The following is a 21,150-nucleotide window of genomic DNA, read 5'->3' as shown; positions in this document are numbered from 1 at the left end:
AAGATAACGGCACAGAAACAATATCGTTGGAATCGCTTTCAGAACTGTTTTATCCAGCTGATTAACAGACAATAAGTATCCATCATGCTATAATGAGCTTAAGCCTTTAAAGTGACAGACAAGCACATGCTTAAAATAAAACAGAACACAATTGACCGCTGGTGTGGACGTTAATATACATTAAATTGCCAAAAGTTTTGGGAAATCTGCCTTTAAATGCACATGAACTTTATCCTGTTCTATAGCCCAACCCCTGAAAAACAACCCCACACCATAATCCTTCCTCCTGCAAACTTTACGCTTGTTACAATGCAGTCAGGCAAGTACTGTTCTCCTGATAACCACCAAACCCAGACTCGTCCATCGGCTTGCCAGACAGAGAAGTGATTCGTCACTTCAGAGAACATGTCTCTACTGCTCTAGAGTCCAGTGGTGGTGTGCTTTACATTACTGCATCCAACGCTTTCAATTGCACATGTTGATTTAAGGTTTAGATGCAGCTGCTCTGACATAGAGACCCATTCCATGAAGCTCTCTATGCACTGTTCTTGAGCTAATCTGAAGGCCACATGGAGGTTTGTAGCTATTGACAACATGCGCTGACCCCGCTCTATGATTTTTACATTGCCTACAACTTTGTGGCTAAGTGTCTGTTGTTCCCAATTGCTCTTAGTTTGTTATAATACCACTAACAGTTGAACGTGGAATACGTGGAAATTTCACGAATGAATTATCACGGTACCATGCTTGAATTCACTGGCCAAAATTCACTGGAAGTGATTGGAACACTTGAATTCAATGATTTCGCAATATAGTATAGCTATCTTTATAGTTATAGTTCTCTGTGTGATCGGGCCTTTAGAGTTTACCTTTAGAGTGGACTCTTTAGACTCATTAAGTAGCCAGCTAGAAAACTTCCAGAACACCTTGACAACCACCCATAACAAGAAGCATTTAGTTGTATGGGACAAGCACCATTGCTACAAAATCGTATGTGCAATATATATATATATATATATATATATTTTTTTTTTATATCATATTTTAATGTGATAATTTATTAATGCATGATTATTTTTTGCACCTTTAGACCAACTAGGCTTACAGTTTTGTGAACTTTTAGGGAAACTAATTTATCTGATCAAACATTTTTGATTATTAGTTAATGTATTTGTCCTGGATTATAAGCCATTAGTCTAACAATTACTGCAGTAGGCTACTCTTTGTTACAGTGCCTCTTTATGCACCAGTAGTTTTTCCAATCTTGTGAAAATTGATTCAGGTTTTTTTTTTTTTTTAAGATACATCATTATTTGGTGCTTAATTAGTAAGTAGTTTTTTGTTTGTTTTGTTTTCCACAAAGTCATCTCGACTGTCCTTTTCCAAGAGTAGATTTTTGTTTACGTCAGCCCATCACTACGTTTACAATACTTCACCGTTACGTCTCGTCACAGAGGACCACTGATCTAGCCTTTTATAGATTACCTTAATCGAGTCTGCCGTAATGAAGGAATAATGAAATAAATGAGTGCCTTTGTTTGGTGCCACCATCAAGGGAGAAGTGGCAGAGGCATTTAAGTGCCAATTGGCAGTGTGGAAGCAGTTAGCATTTATAATGATAAGTGTTCCATCTGCTGTGTGGTGGCAAGCCAAAGGCGACAGATGGAATTGTTTTCACAATCTGTTTAAATATGTTGTCGTTTTTTCTTCCCTTTTTAAAAAGCCCCAGCTTGGCACACTCATATGCCCGTTCACATTAAGGTGGAGATGTTTGATTTTATTTGTGCAGTGCTGCTGTGGTTTTCTCATGTTTATCAGCCTGTGATGGAGATGAAGAGTTGATCTGCCGATGGTAGACACGAAAAACATGAGTAAAAATGTCTCTAAGCGAACAGAAGAGCACACTTGTGGAGAATGAGTTTGGATACTCCATCTTGGTTTATGGCACACACAAACATCTAATTTAAACAGCCAGGGTTGACCCAATTGCAGAATGGACTTATATCTGGATAGAGAGGGGCACCGGTTGGGGCTGTGGTCTGGGCTCTAAACAAAGGGATTGATTCTCTCTATGTCACACAAGGGGAACCGGACTGAGTGAGAGATTTGGATTAGAGAGGAGCACCACTGTTTGACATCTGTAGGAGCTACAGTGAGCCGCAAGTCACCAGCTGTCTGCATGAGCTGTTTACTCATGGAGAGTGGTAAACTTTGTTCTGTTCAGCTTACTGCCACATGGCTCGAACAACACATTACAATCCAACTGAGCGGCTTTTCAAATCTCGTTTTACGTTTTACTTTTTGTGGTAATGAAGCCCTGAAGTGCAAAGTTTTGGAAACATTTATCATTTGTTTTTTTGTGTGTTTTTTTCCCAGCTTTTTTTCAGCAGATTTTACTACCTACATCCTAATATGTCTACCTTTCTAGTTGGGGTATGACTAGATTCTTATCTCGAGACAAGATGAGACAGTACGGAATTTTTACGTAGTGTTTTTAAGAAATCCTCAATGAAATGCATGACTTGAAAAATTGTTTGTAGGTTCATTTGAAATGTTTTAACTCATAATCTTCTAAGGAATGTCATTTCAGTTCTACTTTCTGAGTATGAATTATATGCAGTAAAAGACAAGCACTGTAATGGTTTTGCCAAAAAAACTAAACTGACTGGCATCTCTCCTGAATGATTGTCTCTTCAGATCTTAGAACTTTACATGAGCTTCTTTTGACCTCCTAACTGAACTCCTTCCTACAAATAGATCATAGATATTAAGTGCAGTAACAACAACCATACTCAAACTACTCAATATTTAAAGTGAAAATAGAGAACAATTTTCATTAAGCATGATACAGAGCTAAGAGATGGTTACATGCCTCAGGGAGCCGCTTTCAAACAGCGGTAACGTATCGAAATGGCATTTGAATGTGTGCTACCGTTTACTTTCACTTTCAATTTCACGATCATGCGTACTCTGTGAATAGGGAGCGGTTGTGCTGAACGCGCATTTTAAAATATAAGGCAATTATCTGATGCTTCTTTTGCACAACGAATCCTCAGCCATGGTCCTATCCGTCTTTCCGTCTTGTGATCAGTGATCAGTGCTGCGCACAATGTACAAATCGAACAGCTCGTATTGGATGATTTCTTGAAAAAAGCAAAACTACTGGATGTGTAATCAATGAATAAACGTTGTGTTGCATATTCTTTCCAAACTTCACCCTCACACTCTGCCATGACCAGAGCATGACAATATGACACGACAGCTTTTCACATCAACGATAAGTCTCGTCACAGTTTAGTCTCCTTAGATCTAGTAGTATGAGATCTCGTCACACCCCTACTTTCTACTATATAGTGGCAAACTTTATACATTACTTGAGATTAGAAGTACAGGTCCTTCTCCAAAAATTAGCATATGTGATAAAAGTTCATTATTTTCCATAATGTAATGATACAAATTTAACTTTCATATATTTTATATATCTTACTCATCTATATCTATATTACATCTATATATATATTTTTCATATATCTTTTTCATATATTCATTGCACACCATCTGAAATTTTTCAGGTCTTTTATTGTTTTAATACTGATGATTTTGGCATACAGCTCATGAAAACCACTCAAAAAATTATTATATCATGAAAAGGTTCTCTAAACGAGCTATTAACCTAATCATCTGAATCAACTAATTAACTCTAAACACCTGCAAAAGATTCCTGAGGCTTTAAAAAACTCCCAGCCTGGTTCAATACTCAAAACCGCAATCATGGGTAAGACTGCCGACCTGACTGCTGTCCAGAAGGCCATCATTGACACCCTCAAGCGAGAGGGTAAGACACAGAAAGAAATTTCTGAACGAATAGGCTGTTCCCAGTGTGCTGTATCAAGGCACCTCAGTGGGAAGTCTGTGGGAAGGAAAAGGTGTGGCAAAAAACGCTGCACAACGAGAAGAGGTGACCGGACCCTGAGGAAGATTGTGGAGAAGGACCGATTCCAGACCTTGGGGGACCTGTGGAAGCAGTGGACTGAGTCTGGAGTAGAAACATCCAGAGCCACCGTGCACAGGAGTGTGCGGGAAATGGGCTTCAGGTGCCGCATTCCCCAGGTCAAGCCACTTTTGGGCTATAGAGAAGCAGCACTGGACTGTTGCTCAGTGGTCCAAAGTACTTTTTTCGGATGAAAGCAAATTTTGCATGTCATTCTGAAATCAAGGTGCCAGAGTCTGGAGGAAGACTGGGGAGAAGGAAATGCCAAAATGCCTGAAGTCCAGTGTCAAGTACCCACAGTCAGTGATGGTCTGGGGTGCCATGTCAGCTGCTGGTGTTGGTCCACTGTGTTTTATCAAGGGCAGGGTCAATGTAGCTAGCTATCAGGAGTTTTTGGAGCACCACATGCTTCCATCTGCTGAAAAGCTTTATGGAGATGAAGATTTTGTTTTTCAGCATGACCTGGCACCTGCTCACAGTGCCAAAACCACTGGTAAATGGTTTACTGACCATGGTATTACTGTGCTCAATTGGCCTGCCAACTCTCCTGACCTGAACCCCATAGAGAATCTGTGGGATATTGTGGAGAGAAAGTTGAGAAACGCAAGACCCAACACTCTGGATGAGCTTAAAGGGGTACCTCAACGCTGGAAAGATGAATCTGTATTTAAACTGGGTCATTATAAATGTGAAATTATTTTAGAATTTGGTGCTTTCTAGACTGAGAAAAGACAGAAAATGTATTTTTGTCTCATTTTTGGGGATGAAAGACTACAATTCCCAGAATGGTTGGCTGCCCTGTGAGGCCATTCCCAAAGCCACCGCTGCAGGTGTCAGATTACATTTAACATTTATGTCAGATTACATAAATGAGCTAATGAGCTCTCGTGATGAGAGCTGAGGTAATCACTAAGGTAATCGTGACCACACTCGCGGCATACAGTCACAACGAGTTTTCAGTCGGGCGCGTTTTCAGTTCAGGCCTTTGGAAGCTTAACTTTCATAGAAATTAATTTGAGTTAAAACACTTACATTGCTTAGCATCTATTTAAATGAATGCCTGCTGCTGCGAGCTGTGCTGTTGGTGTGATCTCCATCCCCCGCGCGAGTTGAAAACATGAGGAAATAGCTCCCTCTGCTGGCTGTAGTCTTTAGCCTCTGGACAAACATTCCAAAGATGAAGCAAATATCGTCAATTTGCGTCATGGGAGGAATTTTTCCAGAAATAAAATGCATAAATCTCTTGTTTTAGGGGGATATGAGAGGGGGAAGTACAATCATTTGATTATATTCCAGGGTTTCTACTGATACAAAGCCATATGCTAATCGCTGAAGTAACCCTTTAAGGCCGCTATCGAAGCATCCTGGGCCTCCATAACACCTCAGCAGTGCCACAGGCTGATCGCCTCCATGCCACGCCGCATTGAAGCAGTCATTTCTGCAAAAGGATTCCCGACCAAGTATTGAGTGCATAACTGAACGTAATTATTTGAAAAATAATAAAATTTTCAAATAATAGCTAAAATCTATATCTGTCCAAATATGCACACTGTTTCACTAAGAGCCTGAATACATGCGGTTTAGTGCATGGCTGTGACCACAAATAAAACGGAGAGGACGTGGCTTTTGTTCATTAGCCTACAGATTACAGATTGGTTATTTTGCACTCCTGACATAAATTAGATAGCCTAGTCAACGCTTGCAGGTTCGGCGTGCGATTGCTCAAGTTAATTTTACTTTACCGAGCCTTTGTAGCAAAGGGCTTCCACAGACGGCGCCCGGTTACAGCTCGCTCGGCGCCCTTTACGTTACTTCATATCAGAATAACGCCTAGCTTTCCTCCTTGACTTTTCTGCACGCTGCTTACAAAACTTCCCCACCATGTCTCTACAATAATGATGGAAGACGAGCCTGACAGAAGTGACTGTCTCGTGTATTAACTAAATTATCTTGTATGCACACTACAGCGCAGGGATTGGACTGAATGAGCTTTATGTCATAAATATATATATCGAGAATCGCTCGGAGCGGTCGACGTCAGCATGTGCCCAGCAGCCCATACAGGGGCCGAAAAGCCCGCGCTGACGTCAGCATTTGTGATGTTGCTCCGACTAAGCTTTTCAAACCGGAAGACAGAAATCGCTCTGAAAAATGCAAAATTAACTATTTTCATATATGAATACCATTAATGAGTACCCTTAGTGTTTTCAATGATGTGCAGCCTATACATATCTGTTTACATCTCAAAAAAAGTGTTTTGGGGTTTCATGACCCTTTAAGTAACAAGGGGCTTTCCTTGCCATTAATGCTTGGATAACACACACGTCTCCTTCCAATAAAAATATTGGCTAGTGGGGTGGATGGGATATACAAACCTACAAAGTGCAATCATTTTGGAATGACATATCGCGAGAGGAAAATAAACGTTTTAGTCGCATAACTGCAGCTATGGAAATGCTGTGATTTCGCAATAGTTTTTTATCGACATTTAAGAAATATCGCAAAAGTTTTTCGCAAATCTGTAATGGAAACGCAGCTACTGATTTTATCGCCTAAATCTCATCTTTGATAATCACATTGACATATTTAAAAAATGTTTTACCATGGAAATCATTTCTTCATGCCTTAAAAATAGCTTGAATGTAACTCTTACACCCTTGCTTAATTTAGGACTAGAGGTCTGCATGGGACAGTTTTTTTTCACCCTGCTCCCACAAGATTCTATTACCCACCTACCCACTCCCACTTAAAATTCACTGTGTTCACCCGCTTACTGCTTAGAATGATTTTCTTCATGGCCTGACCGATCCTGCTAAATTTGGACCTATTTTCCAAATGAAACTTTCCCGCAAAGAGAGAGAATGACTGGGATAACAAATATAAAAAAAATGTTGGGTATACAAACATTTGATTTATTTTGTTTTATTATGATACTGTCAACACCCTATAAAATGTCACAGAGAAAAATAGGCTGAAATCAAATAAAACATCTGTCACTCAAAATTATAAACCAAAAATACAAATAAACGAAAATAGTTAGGCTTACTAGCTACAGCAAAATTAAATATTTTTTTAACATCCATGCAAGAACAGTGTATCACTGACGGACGACAGTTTCATGTCTCTTCTCCAAAATCTAAGCAGAAAGGCTGAATGTTCACTGAATCTGCTCACATGGACGGGATGCAAAGAACATATATTACATATATAACATACAGGCCTCTTTTTAGAACCATGAATAATGCAAATTAGTCCCGTCTCCACCCAATCACACCAGCCTGATTCACTCGGTCAACTTTAGTAAATGCTACACAATGGCAAGTAAAAACATTGGTTTAATTCAGCCATATATTTTTGAACCAGAAACTGATTCTGAAGAAGAGGGAATTAAACAGGTCTGTTCTATTGAGGTGCTTGAAGGTGTTAAGCACCCTCAAACGACAGCAAGAGTACCCTCAGTTGAGACTGTGATATCATATTGACAAAACGGGTTTGGTAAATGGTCCAGTGAAATGTTGAATGTTTCTATTTACAATGTGTTTAGTGCAATGTAGCCAATTATAGATGTTTGATCTCTTGAACGTAGAGATTATGAGAGATTCATTGAGCAGTGTAGACAACTTTATTGATTATAATTGAACTTTGTGAGATTGGAAACTGAGATGAGTGACCACTTTTGAGTGATTGTAAAGGGACTGGTTTTTGCACGTTTTCTAGGCTATATATATTCCATTCAGAATTAGAATGAAAGTCGACACATTACAGTAATTCATATGATTAGCCCTTGGCTTGACTATGCTATCATACAGCTAATAATGTTTGCATATGTTACACAAACCATGTTCCTGTTCACCATCTCAGTTAGACAGCCTCCTTCCAAAATCAGCACCCCTAGAAAGAACAAAAGGAAAAGCCCAGAGTCTCAGTTAGTCCAGCTGTGTAGGTTTTGCCAGCCATCATTTGCATTAACTCTGGTCCACTCTAGTATCTTTTGACCAGTTATTTTGACATATTTTGTCAGGAAATAATTTTTTGAAGTGACCATGAAATCAAAAACTGGACTGTTTTATTTTTTATAAAATAATGTGTTTATTATAAATAATTTAGCATCATTTGTAACAGGTAAAATAACAAGTGACGTTGTTGTGATTTTTTTTTTTTCTCCACCTTTTGTACTTCAGAAGCTGATTCTCAGTGAGATTTTAAGTGAATTCTTTGTGAATTAATTATTTTGAATACCCCATTTAGAGGGAATTCATAATGTAACTCTCAATAACTTAATCTTAAATCATCTTAAATCCAATAATCTGACACTAGAACTGTTGCGTTGTTCTTTTGAATAGTTTGTTGTGCTGTATTATGAACCAATGTAATTTTCCCTTTGACCAGAGAACCAGAGGTCAGAAGAGGAAGAGAACGTCCATCTACGAGGAGGAGAAGATCGAGGTAAGCTTTCCCTTCCTCACCGCGCACTCCTTTAAGACTGTCTATCTCCCACATCTACCTCTAATATTTAGAGAGCGTTATGAAGGAAGACAGCTTGTGTATGTTTACACAGAAATCTCAGCACTCTCCACTCACAGCTTCATTCAAACACACACGGCGGTCGCTTCTAATAGCTTGCGTTTCCATAGGAACCATCACCGCGGGAGCGCAGACAGAGGCAGTCGACTCTGCAGAAAAAGCCCAAAGCCGATGACACACGGACCGAGTGCACCACCTGCAAGGGCCCGGGCGACAATGAAAACCTAGTGAGGTGGGTAAGCTCGCGCGCCGCGTGTCTCTGAAGCATCTGCGCGCACGAGAGCATGTTTGATCTGGCGGGGAAGAGGTGGGGGTTATATTCGCCTCGTGATTAAAGTTCAGGCTTCATTATAAGGACTCTGCCATGCATGCGTGAGTGGGAGGTAGAGCCGACTCCACAGGGCCCTCTCTATTTGGCTGCCACATGTATTTGCTCACTTGGTTTGGCAGTAATGAGCTGTCTGATTTACTGTCACCACTTGGCCACCAGTATGAGTATGCAGTTCTTTCGAATAGGATTATTTTAACGTAACCGTCAGATCCAGATCAATTATATTTTTTTTCTTCTTCCTTTAACACCTCCTCATCATGCTTTTCAGTGCCCTAACTTTGTTATTGCTAAAATATATGCAAGCATGACTAAGAGACTTTAATTGACACTCACATAATAGAAGTGACAAACAGTCGCCACTTCCGTCCCATCATGATTTGACATTAAGCTGTTTTTGGGTAATTGGAAAGTAGGCCTGTCAGGTTACAAGTACTTCCACTGTTTTCACAATGCAGAGTAGGGGATATGCCATGTTTTGTTCTAGAGCTGGCCAGTAGAGTTTATATATCATGGCTATGATATAAAGTGTCAATTGTTTTTGCTATTTTGCCATTTCCTTTACATTGCAGTATGTAATATATCCGAATAGCACAATGCTACTAAAAGTTATTGACACGTTAGAGTGATGAATGCGAAATTAAAAAGCGGGATGTGCATGATGTTTAAAAGATTTAAGCGCAACAATGTGTGAAAAAATAACTCTGAGAGAGAGAGCTCTGAGACATGTGATCCCACATTCAGTTCTATTTCGCGGCTTATTGCACATGAATCGACAAATACCCACACAATTATGTCAAAATGTCCAATGTGAGGCATACTTGCATAAATACAGTCAATTGCGTCCTAAATTAACAAACAGTTAGATTTGTGTCATTATATTGGAACTGTGCATTCGGTCTTAAAGTGACAGCAGCACAATATACTAATATAATCTAGCAACAAAAGACAAAATCAATAATTTTTTTTTACAGCACCTGAAGAAATTTAGATTTTGTATTATATTTATCCTATTTGAAATTTGCTGCTTTGTTCTTATTTTTAATAAGTAAAATAAAATATATATATGACGTGCTTTATATATCAGAATCATGAAATAAAATGTTCTAATATCGTGAAATAAGATTTTGGTCATATCGCCCACTACTGTTTTGTACCGTCATGCAAAGTGGCTAGTTCGAATTAGCTGCTGTTTGGCCTCAGCTGTGGTGTGAGGTGTGTTGCCCTGACTCTTTCTATCTTTGCATTGAACAGGTTGTGAGAGCCGGGCACCACCTCCTCCCCTAGAAAAGGACACATGAGAGAGAGACAGGGAGAGAGAGGCAATTTAACTCGTTTGAAGAGCGGCGTTTGGGGTCGGGGAGGAGTCGCAGATGGCCACCTCCGACCGCCACCTTTGACCGTCCCTTCTGCCCAAAATGGACAGTGCCATGGACTTTATCATGGTTAAACGGCGGTCTGGCGAAAATTTTCTGAAAGAACGAAACGACTCGTATGTGGACTAACATAAAAGTTCCGTTTGCACTGGGGGGAGGCGGGGACTGGGGGAGGGGGCTCAACCCTCATTGGACAATATAAAAGGACTTGATATGGACTTTATATGGACAGAATACTCAGTTAGCCAGTTTGGAGGCACATACTCGCCCATAGGGCCATTCTTTGTGGAATACATGAACTGTGGCACTGGTTTATGGCATTTTGCTCTATGGATTTAACTAGATTCTGAGCCGTTTCACCATCTTTGCAAGCGATTTGCTCTCATCTGGCCTTCTTCTGGCCTCCTGGACTTTCTTTTTCTCGCTTGCTTTCACATTGGCTCTACAGCAGCGTGCACCTCGCTCTATCCGAGCTTCCCACAAGACTCGATCAGCTGTGCTGACTTGAGTCAGATGTGCTTCTGAAAGCTAATTGTGTCTTCTGTCTTGCATTTTACTGTGAATGCTCTTAATGCTTTTGTTTCATTACCTTGTTCTATTTTGCCTGTGCTGTATTAACTAAATGGTTCAAAGTGATTTGATGGTATACGTTAGAATCAGTAGAGTCGTTTTCTGAAGTATTGGAATTTTGTATTAGTTGTGGTAGCAAAATATTATTCAAAATGGTAATATCAGTACTTAAATGTGTAGTTTTCCTTAGTATCAAATCAGTGATACGGTGAGTTACAAAAACGTATCCGGACATATTTCTCCACAAAAGAAGGAAATTATATTTTACTTGAAGAAAAGGGTTTTGATGTTTTCATGACCGTTCAGCACCTTTCCATCCTGATTCTCAATACCGTAATGCTTTTTTTACTTTAATTTGTATTATTATTTAATATTTTTGTAATGCACATGATAATTTACAACTGTAGTATGTGATGCAGTAGTGTTTATTTTATTACAGGACATCGTTTTTATTTTATTTTATGATGAATGAATACTTTCAAATGTGAATCTTTTTTTTGTTGCATTACATAGATGACAGTTAAAAGGAATAAAGTGCCAAATTCTTATAAAAATATATATATAATTTGGCTTTTGAATTTGAGGTGAAATATGACCTGCAAATACTCATGATAGGATATTCGCCCCATTAACGGAGTTATAGAGTGCTAAAACTCTCAAGTGACAGTAATTAGTTGTGAACATAGTCTGTGTTGGTATTTGGCTTGTATGCTTGGCTGACAGTCATACTGTTTATGTTTTGCAATGGCAAAAAGAAATCCTAACATGCTAAAAAAACGCTTCTATCCCTTACACTCCTTCTTCGTATTCCAGTGTTATTGCACTAATGACAGTCTAGCTACCTAATTCCACGGCTGGTGAAATCCGATTCCCATAGTTCCTTTGGCATATTCCCTCGTGCCATTGGGAACAGCCTCGTCCCTCATGCCTTCTAAAACTACTTACTCGCACTGGACCCAACACGACACCTGCTTCTGTGGGATTTACATAGCTTTCCGTCTTTGGATGACTTCATCTGCCCTTTAACCTCTGACCCTACTGTATCTTCAGCCAGAGCTTTATCTCTCTCCACTACTGCTGTCTTACCTAGCTCACAGCATACTGTGTGTGCAAGTGTTTGTCTGGGCACATACTGCATCTGCTTTGATCAGATAATGCTGCAAGATGGAGCCTTTTGGATTACAGGTCGCCTGTTAAGTCATGTGTTGTCAGTCTAGTAAAGTATTAAGCTCTTTTAGTGTTTTTTTGGCATAAGCCATGCTGCAATTTTTGTTCCAAATGTTTCGAAATGGAAATGTTTATTAGTACTTGAATTTTGTGTGCTTGACGTTTTGTCTATTTTATTTAATGTATATATCTGACTTAGTAATTTATTCCTTAGATCTTCTCCATAGGTAATGTGTCAATGTGACTTGAAATGAGATTACGGTATTGCATTCTCAGTGTTTGCGTCCTGTGTATATGCAGTGTTTTTGTTGCCATGCGTCATTTCACGCGAGTGTGGTCTTAGGACAAGTGGCGTTGCATCATGCAAGCCCTAATAAACTTTTGACTTTTTCACATCATTGTCACTATGATCAATGAGTCTCGGTTACTCCAACTGTGTTGGTTTTGCCAGCCACCTTTTGCATTACCTCTGGTTCACTCTGTATCTGACCAGTTATTTTGACAATTTGACAGGAAATCATTTTTTTAAGTAACCATGAAATCAAAAACTGGACTTTTTTATTTTATGAAAAACTGCAGTGTTTATTTTAAATAATTTGTCTTAATCAAAACATACATTTTCACCTTCCCATCACAACATCTTTTTTTTATTACATGTTCACTGGCATGAGGGCTGGGCAATAATCCTTCCAGTCCAGCAACAATCCAATCAATTCTCATTGTACAAAAAAGTCCAATCCTACAGTTTTTACAGTTAGTGTTTCTATTAGATATACATCACAATAGGGAGAATTGCGTGCCAACCTTAAATGACAAGTAAGCTCACCAATCAGAGCTTGTTTAGATTTTTGGCGTTTTAGGGATGTTTTATACATCTGATCTACATGGATTGATAAGAGAGGCTGATAAATTGATTAGTATTTGGCAATATTTAAGTACCAGCCAATAAGTTTCCACAGCCACCACCACATTGCCCAACTGATTAGAGCTGCCATTTCTTTCACATTTGAGAAACATCAAATGGCAAACAGAATGAAAGTGAAAGGAAACTGCACTGCTCATTTGTGCTGTGCTGCGTGGACCGTTTATTCAGCTTGGAGCAATCGTAGAGTGGGCTCATAACACTGTACTGGCGGGGCGATCTTTGACACTTTTCCAGCACTTCAAATCTCTAAATATTATCCAATTTTAATTTTATTTTTAATGTCATAAATTGAAAAAGTAAAAGTTTAAAGATGTAGAAAAACTAGCACTTTGTGGCAAACAAACACTTTTATTAAAAATGACATGAAATTACTACTATAATCAGTAGATGGCAGCAGAGGATCGATATTTCCACTACATAATATATGGAAAAAAGTAGGAAGTCACATGAAAAACACTGAATTACACATGTAAAGAGCACTCCTTTTATAATCCTTGATTCAGGATGATACTATAGAACAACAGTGGTAAAGTAAATGGCCCTCAATCATTAATCATGAACAGAACGAATTTGTCTGTAAATTGTTCACAAAGCTGCTCTGACGTAAATTTTCGGATTCACGAAAATATTCATATTTTCAAAATGTTAGTTAGTAGGAAATAAATGTACACCTGCCCCCACCACGTGTAAATGGTACGTAAAACGTTTGACCGTTCTGTGTTCTAATTTAGGCAAACTGACTGTCCCATACTAATATTTCAAGAGTTGATTTGCCTTGTATATATTTATTTAATTATTTTTTTGCCGTTCAACGTTGGGCAATATGCAGCTGATGACTTTTTGACTGTCACTTTTTCCGGGCTGTCCAATCACAGTGGAGGGGTGGGACAAAAACTACACTAACCACTTGTACACCTACTGAACAATAATAATAGAGATGTTAATACTGCTTTTTACTGCCATTTTTATATTCAGTCATTTTCTTCAAAATGAGATGGTAGTATCATATTACTGCCATGAATATTCTGTCAACTAAAGTATCTCAGCTGGAAAAACGCTGCCCTTGCTGGCCGTTTTCAGAAGAGCACCCTGCTTTGGTGGACACACGATAATTTAATATTTATTGCTCAGCATAAGGTCAATTAGTCTCTTTAGCATTTATGCAAAATGCTGGAGCAGAACGAAGTCCTTCTGGCCATATCATTTGCAGTTGCAACTTGTCCGCGTCAGCATGCATGCGCGTATTTACGAATGTTTTGAATTTATTAATATACACCCTTTTTTTATGCACAATTTGCTCATATATTTATGAAAGTTTCATGAACGCCGCCCAATAAGAGTAGAATGTTTAAATTATCCCTATAACAATGAGGTTTTTGCATGTTAATAAAAGCAAATTTTATATGCCTATCAATTCAGGCTCAGTGCGTCACTGTTAAACTTCCAATAAACAAACATGTAATATCATTAGTAACTACACTTATTAATACAATATGTTATTTATGATTACATTAATGTTATGATACATTTTCCACCAACATTACCAAAACAAGGACAGGAGCCCCCAGTTTTAATTCACTTTTTAAATAATTTTATGGGAACACTTTACAATAAGGTTGTATTAGTTAGCATTAGTTAATGCATTGGTTAACTTGAACTAACCATGAACAACACCTCTGTTCAGCATTAGTTAATCTTTGTTAACGTTAGTAAATATCCAGCTGTTCATGGTTTGTTCATGTTAGTTCACAGTGCATTAACTAATGTTAACAAGATTTTTAATTAAATATTAGTAAAGGTTAAAATTAACTTTAACAAATATAAATAAATGCTTTATAAGTGCAGTTCATTATTACTTCATATTACCTAATTAACCTTATTGTAAAGTGTTACCAATTTTATTATTTCTTAAAAGTAATAAAATCTCCAATAAGAATACAGAGCAGATTATGCTATTTTCAGGTTTGTTTTCTTAAGTCTAATTACAAATGATTTGAGAAATCATATTTATTTATTTTTAACATGTAAATGCATTAATTTAGCAGACAGTTTCATCCAAAATGACTTGAAATAAAAAGCAATGCTTCACAGATCCAACAATATTCATAGTATTACAATGCCATGTTAATTAGAAAGCTAAATTAAGAAACAATCTGAAGCAAAGAAGTGCACAAAACAATGTTGTGCATGTTATTTATTGTAAATTGTGTGATCCATAGATCTGCTTTACACCAGCCATCTGAAATATTGTATCAGCCTTGAAATAAATCATATTTCGCTCGACCACTAATTTGAAGCCAGTTTGTGCCATTTTGTCACGGCAGACAATGCGGCGGCTGTAACGCATCTCGGTTAGTATAATACTCTCTCTCCTGCTGTTTTCTCCTAATGTTTTTCCTCCACTCTATCTCTGTTTTCCCGTTTAGCACATCTCATCAGCTCACACTTATGCACTCTTCCTGTCTCTCCCTCATTTCCACCAGCCTTCTCTCTTCCCCGTGCCAAGCCCAGCTCTACAAAGAGTGAGAGGAAGGGAGAGAGAAGCGAGGCTTTCATGGGGAAATCTAGTTAACGGCATAACAAAAAGCCCAGTGTGTCTGCTAGTAAGTGAATCGCATTTGTGCTTATACGACGGTGGCGGTGGCGGGAACAAGCTACATCTCTGTGGCCTGGGCCCATCAAAGCTCTGAGCCTCTTATTGTGGACCGGAGAGATAGAATCAGTTTGGCATGACCAAAACCTGAGCACCCCAATCCCTCATACTCAGTCCAGTGGTCTGGTACGAGGAATCCGGCGGGACGAGTGGTTCCGGTTTGAACCCGGGGTGCCGAGAGAAGAGGGAGGAGGATGTTCTGGAAGAGCAGTAACCTTTCCGATGATGAGCGCCTTTCCTATTACAGGCCTGACACGGGATCCAGGGAGATGATTTAATGGCGGCATTTTGTTTTTGCTGACTTCACCCCTTTTCTTCCCCCCTTTGCACTCCCCACCACTATTAAAACAGAAAGCCCAAGCGGTAGGACTGCAGTGTGTGGGACGAGTGGCCAAGCAGCTAAAATCTATTACGCTACGGCTTCTACAGTGTCTTTCATCCTACCCAGTTCACTGCAGCGTATATGTGTGCCGCTCGTCTTCGGGATTGAGCGCCTCCCCCTCTTTCCGCATTCGCTAGATGACTTGCGTAGCCCAGAGGTGCCTAGATAATTAGCAAAAGCACGGTAGAAGCTGGTGAACTGCATTGCTGCCAAAGCAAGACTGTCTGGAAACAGTCCAGAGCCAAGGTGCCATAGGATGCTGTGGCAAAACAACCAAACTTCCCTTCCAGTTTAGGGTGAACAGGGTTTAATATGGGTTTTAATTAAGTTAGGTTCAATGAACAGCATTGTGGCATAATGTTGATTGCTAAATTAAAAAAACAAAAACAATCTGCTTTGGCCCCTAATTAAAAATAAAATAAAAATCAAGGTTTACATAAGGCCATTTTGTGGAGGATTTAGAAACAGAAATGTGAAGCTTATAATTGTACAAAAGCACATTAGTTATACTTTTAAAACGTGTATTACTTGAACTGTTTAATTTTTCACTATATATTTTTTTCAGACATTTTAGTGTTTATTGCTTTACATCATGGCAGCCAAGTAAAATTGGAAATAACTTCAGACACAGAGAAAAAATGGAAAGCTTTTTTTGCACACTAAAATCATATTAGCATGCGTATTGTTTATGTCTTGTGGGCCGCCACTTTAATTTTCAACACTTAAAAATAAGCTATTATCTGTGAATGTGCAAAACGTATTAGCCGCTATGTAAGGGATAATCCAAGCTGTGCATTAAACAATTATAATTCACAATGTGGAGGCAAAGAACCTCCACTGAGGGTGGTTGCCTCCGCAAAGTGCATTAAAAACATTTAATACACAGCTAGCCCTGGATTATCCTGCTTATGCCATGGTCGTTTGCCAGCATTGAAAACTTTATTGATGTTTGAAGTGCAATATTTGACCGGAAGGGTAAAACTGACGGTTATTTTCATCAGTTAAAGGAACACTCCACCGTTTTGAGAAATAGGGCTTATTTAACTTATTTCCTACATTTAGATATGTGGGCAAAATAATATTCTTCTCAGTGCAAGCATTGTTTTAGTTTGGCAGGGTCGCCGCTAGCTTAGCTTAGCATAATGAATGGAATCCTATGTTGCCAGCTAGCATGTCCCGAGTTAAAGTGATCCAAAAAACAAACAAAAAAACACCTAATTACTTCTTGTAGCCTGCGTATTCACAATGAGTAAACAGCAATGCAGATTAAGACTAGGCAATTTCCTAGAGCAGAGATATCACGGCTCTCATCCTCACGTCCTCCGGCTATTGAGCGATCTCAATGTGTTGTGTGATATCTCTGCATCTAAGTAGCATGCAGTGCTTCGCCTGTGCTTCCCCATAATATAGTCCCAAGTCAATATCTGCCTAGGAAATCGCTTGGTCTTAATCTGCATTGCTGTTTGTACTCATTGCGAATATGCAGGCCACAAAAAGGAATTAGGTGTTTTTTTTTGTTTTGTTTTTTTGGATCAATTTTACACAGGACATGCTAGCTGGCAACATAGGATTCCATTCATTATGCTAAGCTAAACTAGCGGCGACCCTGCCAAACTAAAACAATGCATTTACTGAGACAAAAATGCATTTGCCCACATATCTAAATGTAGGCAAGAAGTTGAATAAGCCCCATTTCTAAAAAGCCCTATTTCTTTAAGGCTCGTTGGATGTAGCATTCTGCCCAATTTGAATTAGATACAGCGATGTAGAGTTTAAGATTACATTCATTTGATTTAATGAATTCTAGCATTTATTTTAATTAATTATTGAGAGAGATAAGAGGTTCGTACCTGTGTGTGTGTGTGTTACGCATATCAGCTTTGAGTTTAATCACTTTTTAAGCTTAAATAGCGATGTAACCTTGTTTCTGAGAAATGTAATGCAGCGATTCAGTAGCCAAGCTATTTTATTGCTAAATGTCACGGCAGCGTTGATAAGTTTCTGTGCTCCTAAATGTTTCTGTGTGTGCGCAGCAATGAAAACCGTGTGAGTGACTTCAGTGAATACAGCGCATTAATATAGAACTGTGATTCAGCTGACTTGGAACTACCTGTGCATTAAACGTTTCTCCAGCCAATCAGAATCGAGTATTCAGACAGACCATGGTATAAAGGTAAATAACTAGAATACCAAAGTGCATTAAATTAGAACTATTTGTGCTACAAACCAATGTGTCCAAACCAAGTTGCAATTGTGAGTTAGAAAGTCAGAATTGCGTGATGTAAAGTCGCAATTCTGAAAAAAAAGTCAGTTTATAAAAAGTTTATAACTCGCAATTGCGAAGTTTACAACTTGCAATCATAACTTTCACTTCAATCATAACTTTTATCTTAGAATTGCACGATATAAAAGTCTCAGTTGCAACTCAGTTGCAAAAAGTTTGAATTGGGTGATATAAAGTCGCAATTGATATCTAACAATTCTGACTTTATAATTTGCAACTGTGACTTTATATCACGCAATTCTGAGAGGAAAAAAGTCAGAATTGTGAGATGAAAAAGTTGCAATTAACTTTTACAATGTTTTATTCTGTGGCAGAAATTAGCTTCCATACACAAGCCATGTACATTATTTAAAATAAGGTAGGTATTATTGAAACATGAGTAGTTTAAGTTTGCAAATTGGCCTCGCTCACTTCCATTCCAAGTGCCTTACTGTAAACTGGATTTTTTGTTATTTTAAAGAAAAAGGAGACACATTATTTATTGTGTTAATCAACATTATGCCACGTGCAGTTGAGCTTAATTTGTTGTGAAACCTGTAATGTTTTTTTTTTAAATCCTTAAAATAGCGTCATTCAAACCACCAAACTGACCCCCAGTCAGCTGTCTGAGACTTTACTGTGCAAAAGTTGACACATCATGGCCCCCTGCTGTCTACAAAGAGAAGCACACTGCGTCCCGCAGGTAGCTTAAAGTTAGTGTCCCTATCAGCCGTCCTGGCTTTGAGTACGAGACTAAATGAATGAGTGAGCCGTGTGGTAATGAGATAATAAAGAGGAGTTACTTTGTCAGTGCACCGCTCGGTCGCAGCGGCTTCAGCCGTAAGCCCATTCATTGCCTCTCCTCCTTGTAAAACAAAGGCCTCTTAATAATACCATTCCCACCTCAACAGTAAATCAAAAAGGAGGAGGCTCACAAAGGCTGATAATCTGCTCCCTCAATAGAAGGGATTCACAAAAAGCCATGGGGGCACTTTGTCATGGCCGGCAGTCAATGGCAGAGCGTCTTGTGCCATATTGATCCGTCACGTGGTGGCTCCCCAAGTAATTGCGCTGGACCCGAGTGATAAATTTGCTGTATTTGTTCCATCCATAAGGGTGAGAGTAGCGGGCCAAAGAACTAAAGACTTGCAGTGTGAGTCTCAGTAACACTTCGCATACTGGTAAATCCAAAAATTAGCCAATTTATCGCTCTATCAAAATTATATTATGCATTCTTTTTCTGTGCACAGAGAAGGGACAACGTAACTTTTCAAGTGTCTTGTGGTTACCATGTTTTAGTTTCGGTGCGCACGCATCCGTTACTATTAAACACATCGGCATTGTTTAAGAGATTTGTGTTTCTGCCACCCAAGCATTTTGCAGGGTCATTGCGGAAATTGCTCCCACTCGCATGAAGTTAATCCACAAAAGGGCCAGTCAAAATTACCATGCAGATTAATCCCTTAACATAAAAGCTTTAATTACAATGTTCAAACATTTAGGAAGTAATCCTGTCTTTATTTTGGTATTAAAGGGGCATTTTAGCAGTAGCTTATCGGGGAGTGCAACGCTTCTTGTTTGTTGCCTTGTTTTGTACTTTATTTTTTTAACTAGTGCAACGCTTCTTGTTTGTTGCCTTGTTTTGTACTTTATTTTTTTAACTAGTTCTAGATGTCCTCCAATGACATTTTGTGAGATCCTAGAATAACTAAGGTGTGGATCCAATGTCATTCTGTGGACATGAATGATACCTGAAGTCATGCAGCTTGTAATGGAGGGTGTGCTATTACTTTTCTAAGCAATCAGACTTGCAATTTTTTTATTATTATTTTTTTGGTATGATAAAATTGCTACACAAAAAGATCCCATTGCTAGTGATGAAATGGACGAGCCATATCAAGGGATCACAATGTCCAAGACTCGAGGTGGGCTCTTTTTGACGCCTTCTAGTTTGTTGCTATGTTGTTGGTAACTCTTTAGTTTAAGGTCCAATTCTCACTATTAATAGCATAGCATATGTGTTACTTGGAGATTGACTGCTATACTTCTAAAACACACATTAATGCCTCATTTTGCATGATCTTATTCTACATTTCTTATTCTACCCAATCCCTAAACGTAACTACCGTACCAACTATAAATAAGCAGTAATTAGGAGTTTATTGAGGCAAAAGTCGTAGTTAATAGTGAGAATTGGACTCTAATCTAAAATGTGACCATTGTTTTTTATTTTGCTATTCTACATTACTTTTTTTACAATATGCACTACCACTAAAAAGATTGAGTTTAGTAAGATTATTTAATGTTTTAGAAGTCTGTTGTAATATTATTCATGTATTTTAATAATTTTTTATTATAACTTGTTTTGTGTTTTATTTTAAAATGTAATGTACTGATGTGATGGCAAAGCTAAATTTTCAGGATCATTACTCCTTCAGAATCACATGATCCTTTAGAACGTATTATAACATGCTGATTTGCTGCTCATTATTTTTGTGAAAACCTTTTTTTGATGAATATAAAGTTCAAAAGAACAGCATTTATTTGAGACAGAAATCTTTTGTAACATTATAAATGTCGTTACTGCCACTTTTGATCAATTTAATGCACACTTACGGAAACAAAAGTATTAATTTATTTAAATAAAAAATCTTACTGACCCCAAACTTTTAAATCGTAGTATCGCTAACTAAACATTTTAAATCCCTTTAAACGGCGGCCAGTAAAACCGGCAATCTGTCTTATATCCTGCTTTTATTCAGTCTTTTGCTGAATGTCTGTACTTTAGGACCGATCAATTTATTCTGATCCTCTCAAACAAGGCAACATTATCATTTAATGAGAGCCGATATTAATCTCCGTAGTGATTTTGCTGTTGTGCCCCTTTGCTATCTGTTCTCGAAATTTCCAATCGGGCCTTAAGTGTTCCAAGAATTGCTCTGATGTCGGTGATTGTCGTGTCTCTTTAAAA

The 21,150-nt window shown here is 38.4% G+C and overlaps 1 protein-coding gene across 1 annotated transcript in view; it reads left to right on the top strand.

The window, feature by feature from the left end:
- The window catches only part of phf14 (PHD finger protein 14), a 112,550-nt gene that overhangs the window by 58,142 nt on the left and 33,258 nt on the right, over positions 1-21,150 (top strand). The window contains exons 14-15 of the mRNA XM_067426517.1: positions 8,381-8,437; positions 8,626-8,747. Coding sequence (XP_067282618.1) covers positions 8,381-8,437; positions 8,626-8,747 — 179 coding nt within the window. The remainder of the gene's footprint in view (positions 1-8,380; positions 8,438-8,625; positions 8,748-21,150) is intronic.

This window comes from Pseudorasbora parva, chromosome 19, assembly GCF_024679245.1.
Source record: "Pseudorasbora parva isolate DD20220531a chromosome 19, ASM2467924v1, whole genome shotgun sequence".
Lineage (NCBI taxonomy): Eukaryota > Metazoa > Chordata > Actinopteri > Cypriniformes > Gobionidae > Pseudorasbora > Pseudorasbora parva.
The sequence above is the reverse complement of the archived record's forward strand: the minus strand, read 5'-3'. Positions and strand labels throughout refer to the sequence as shown.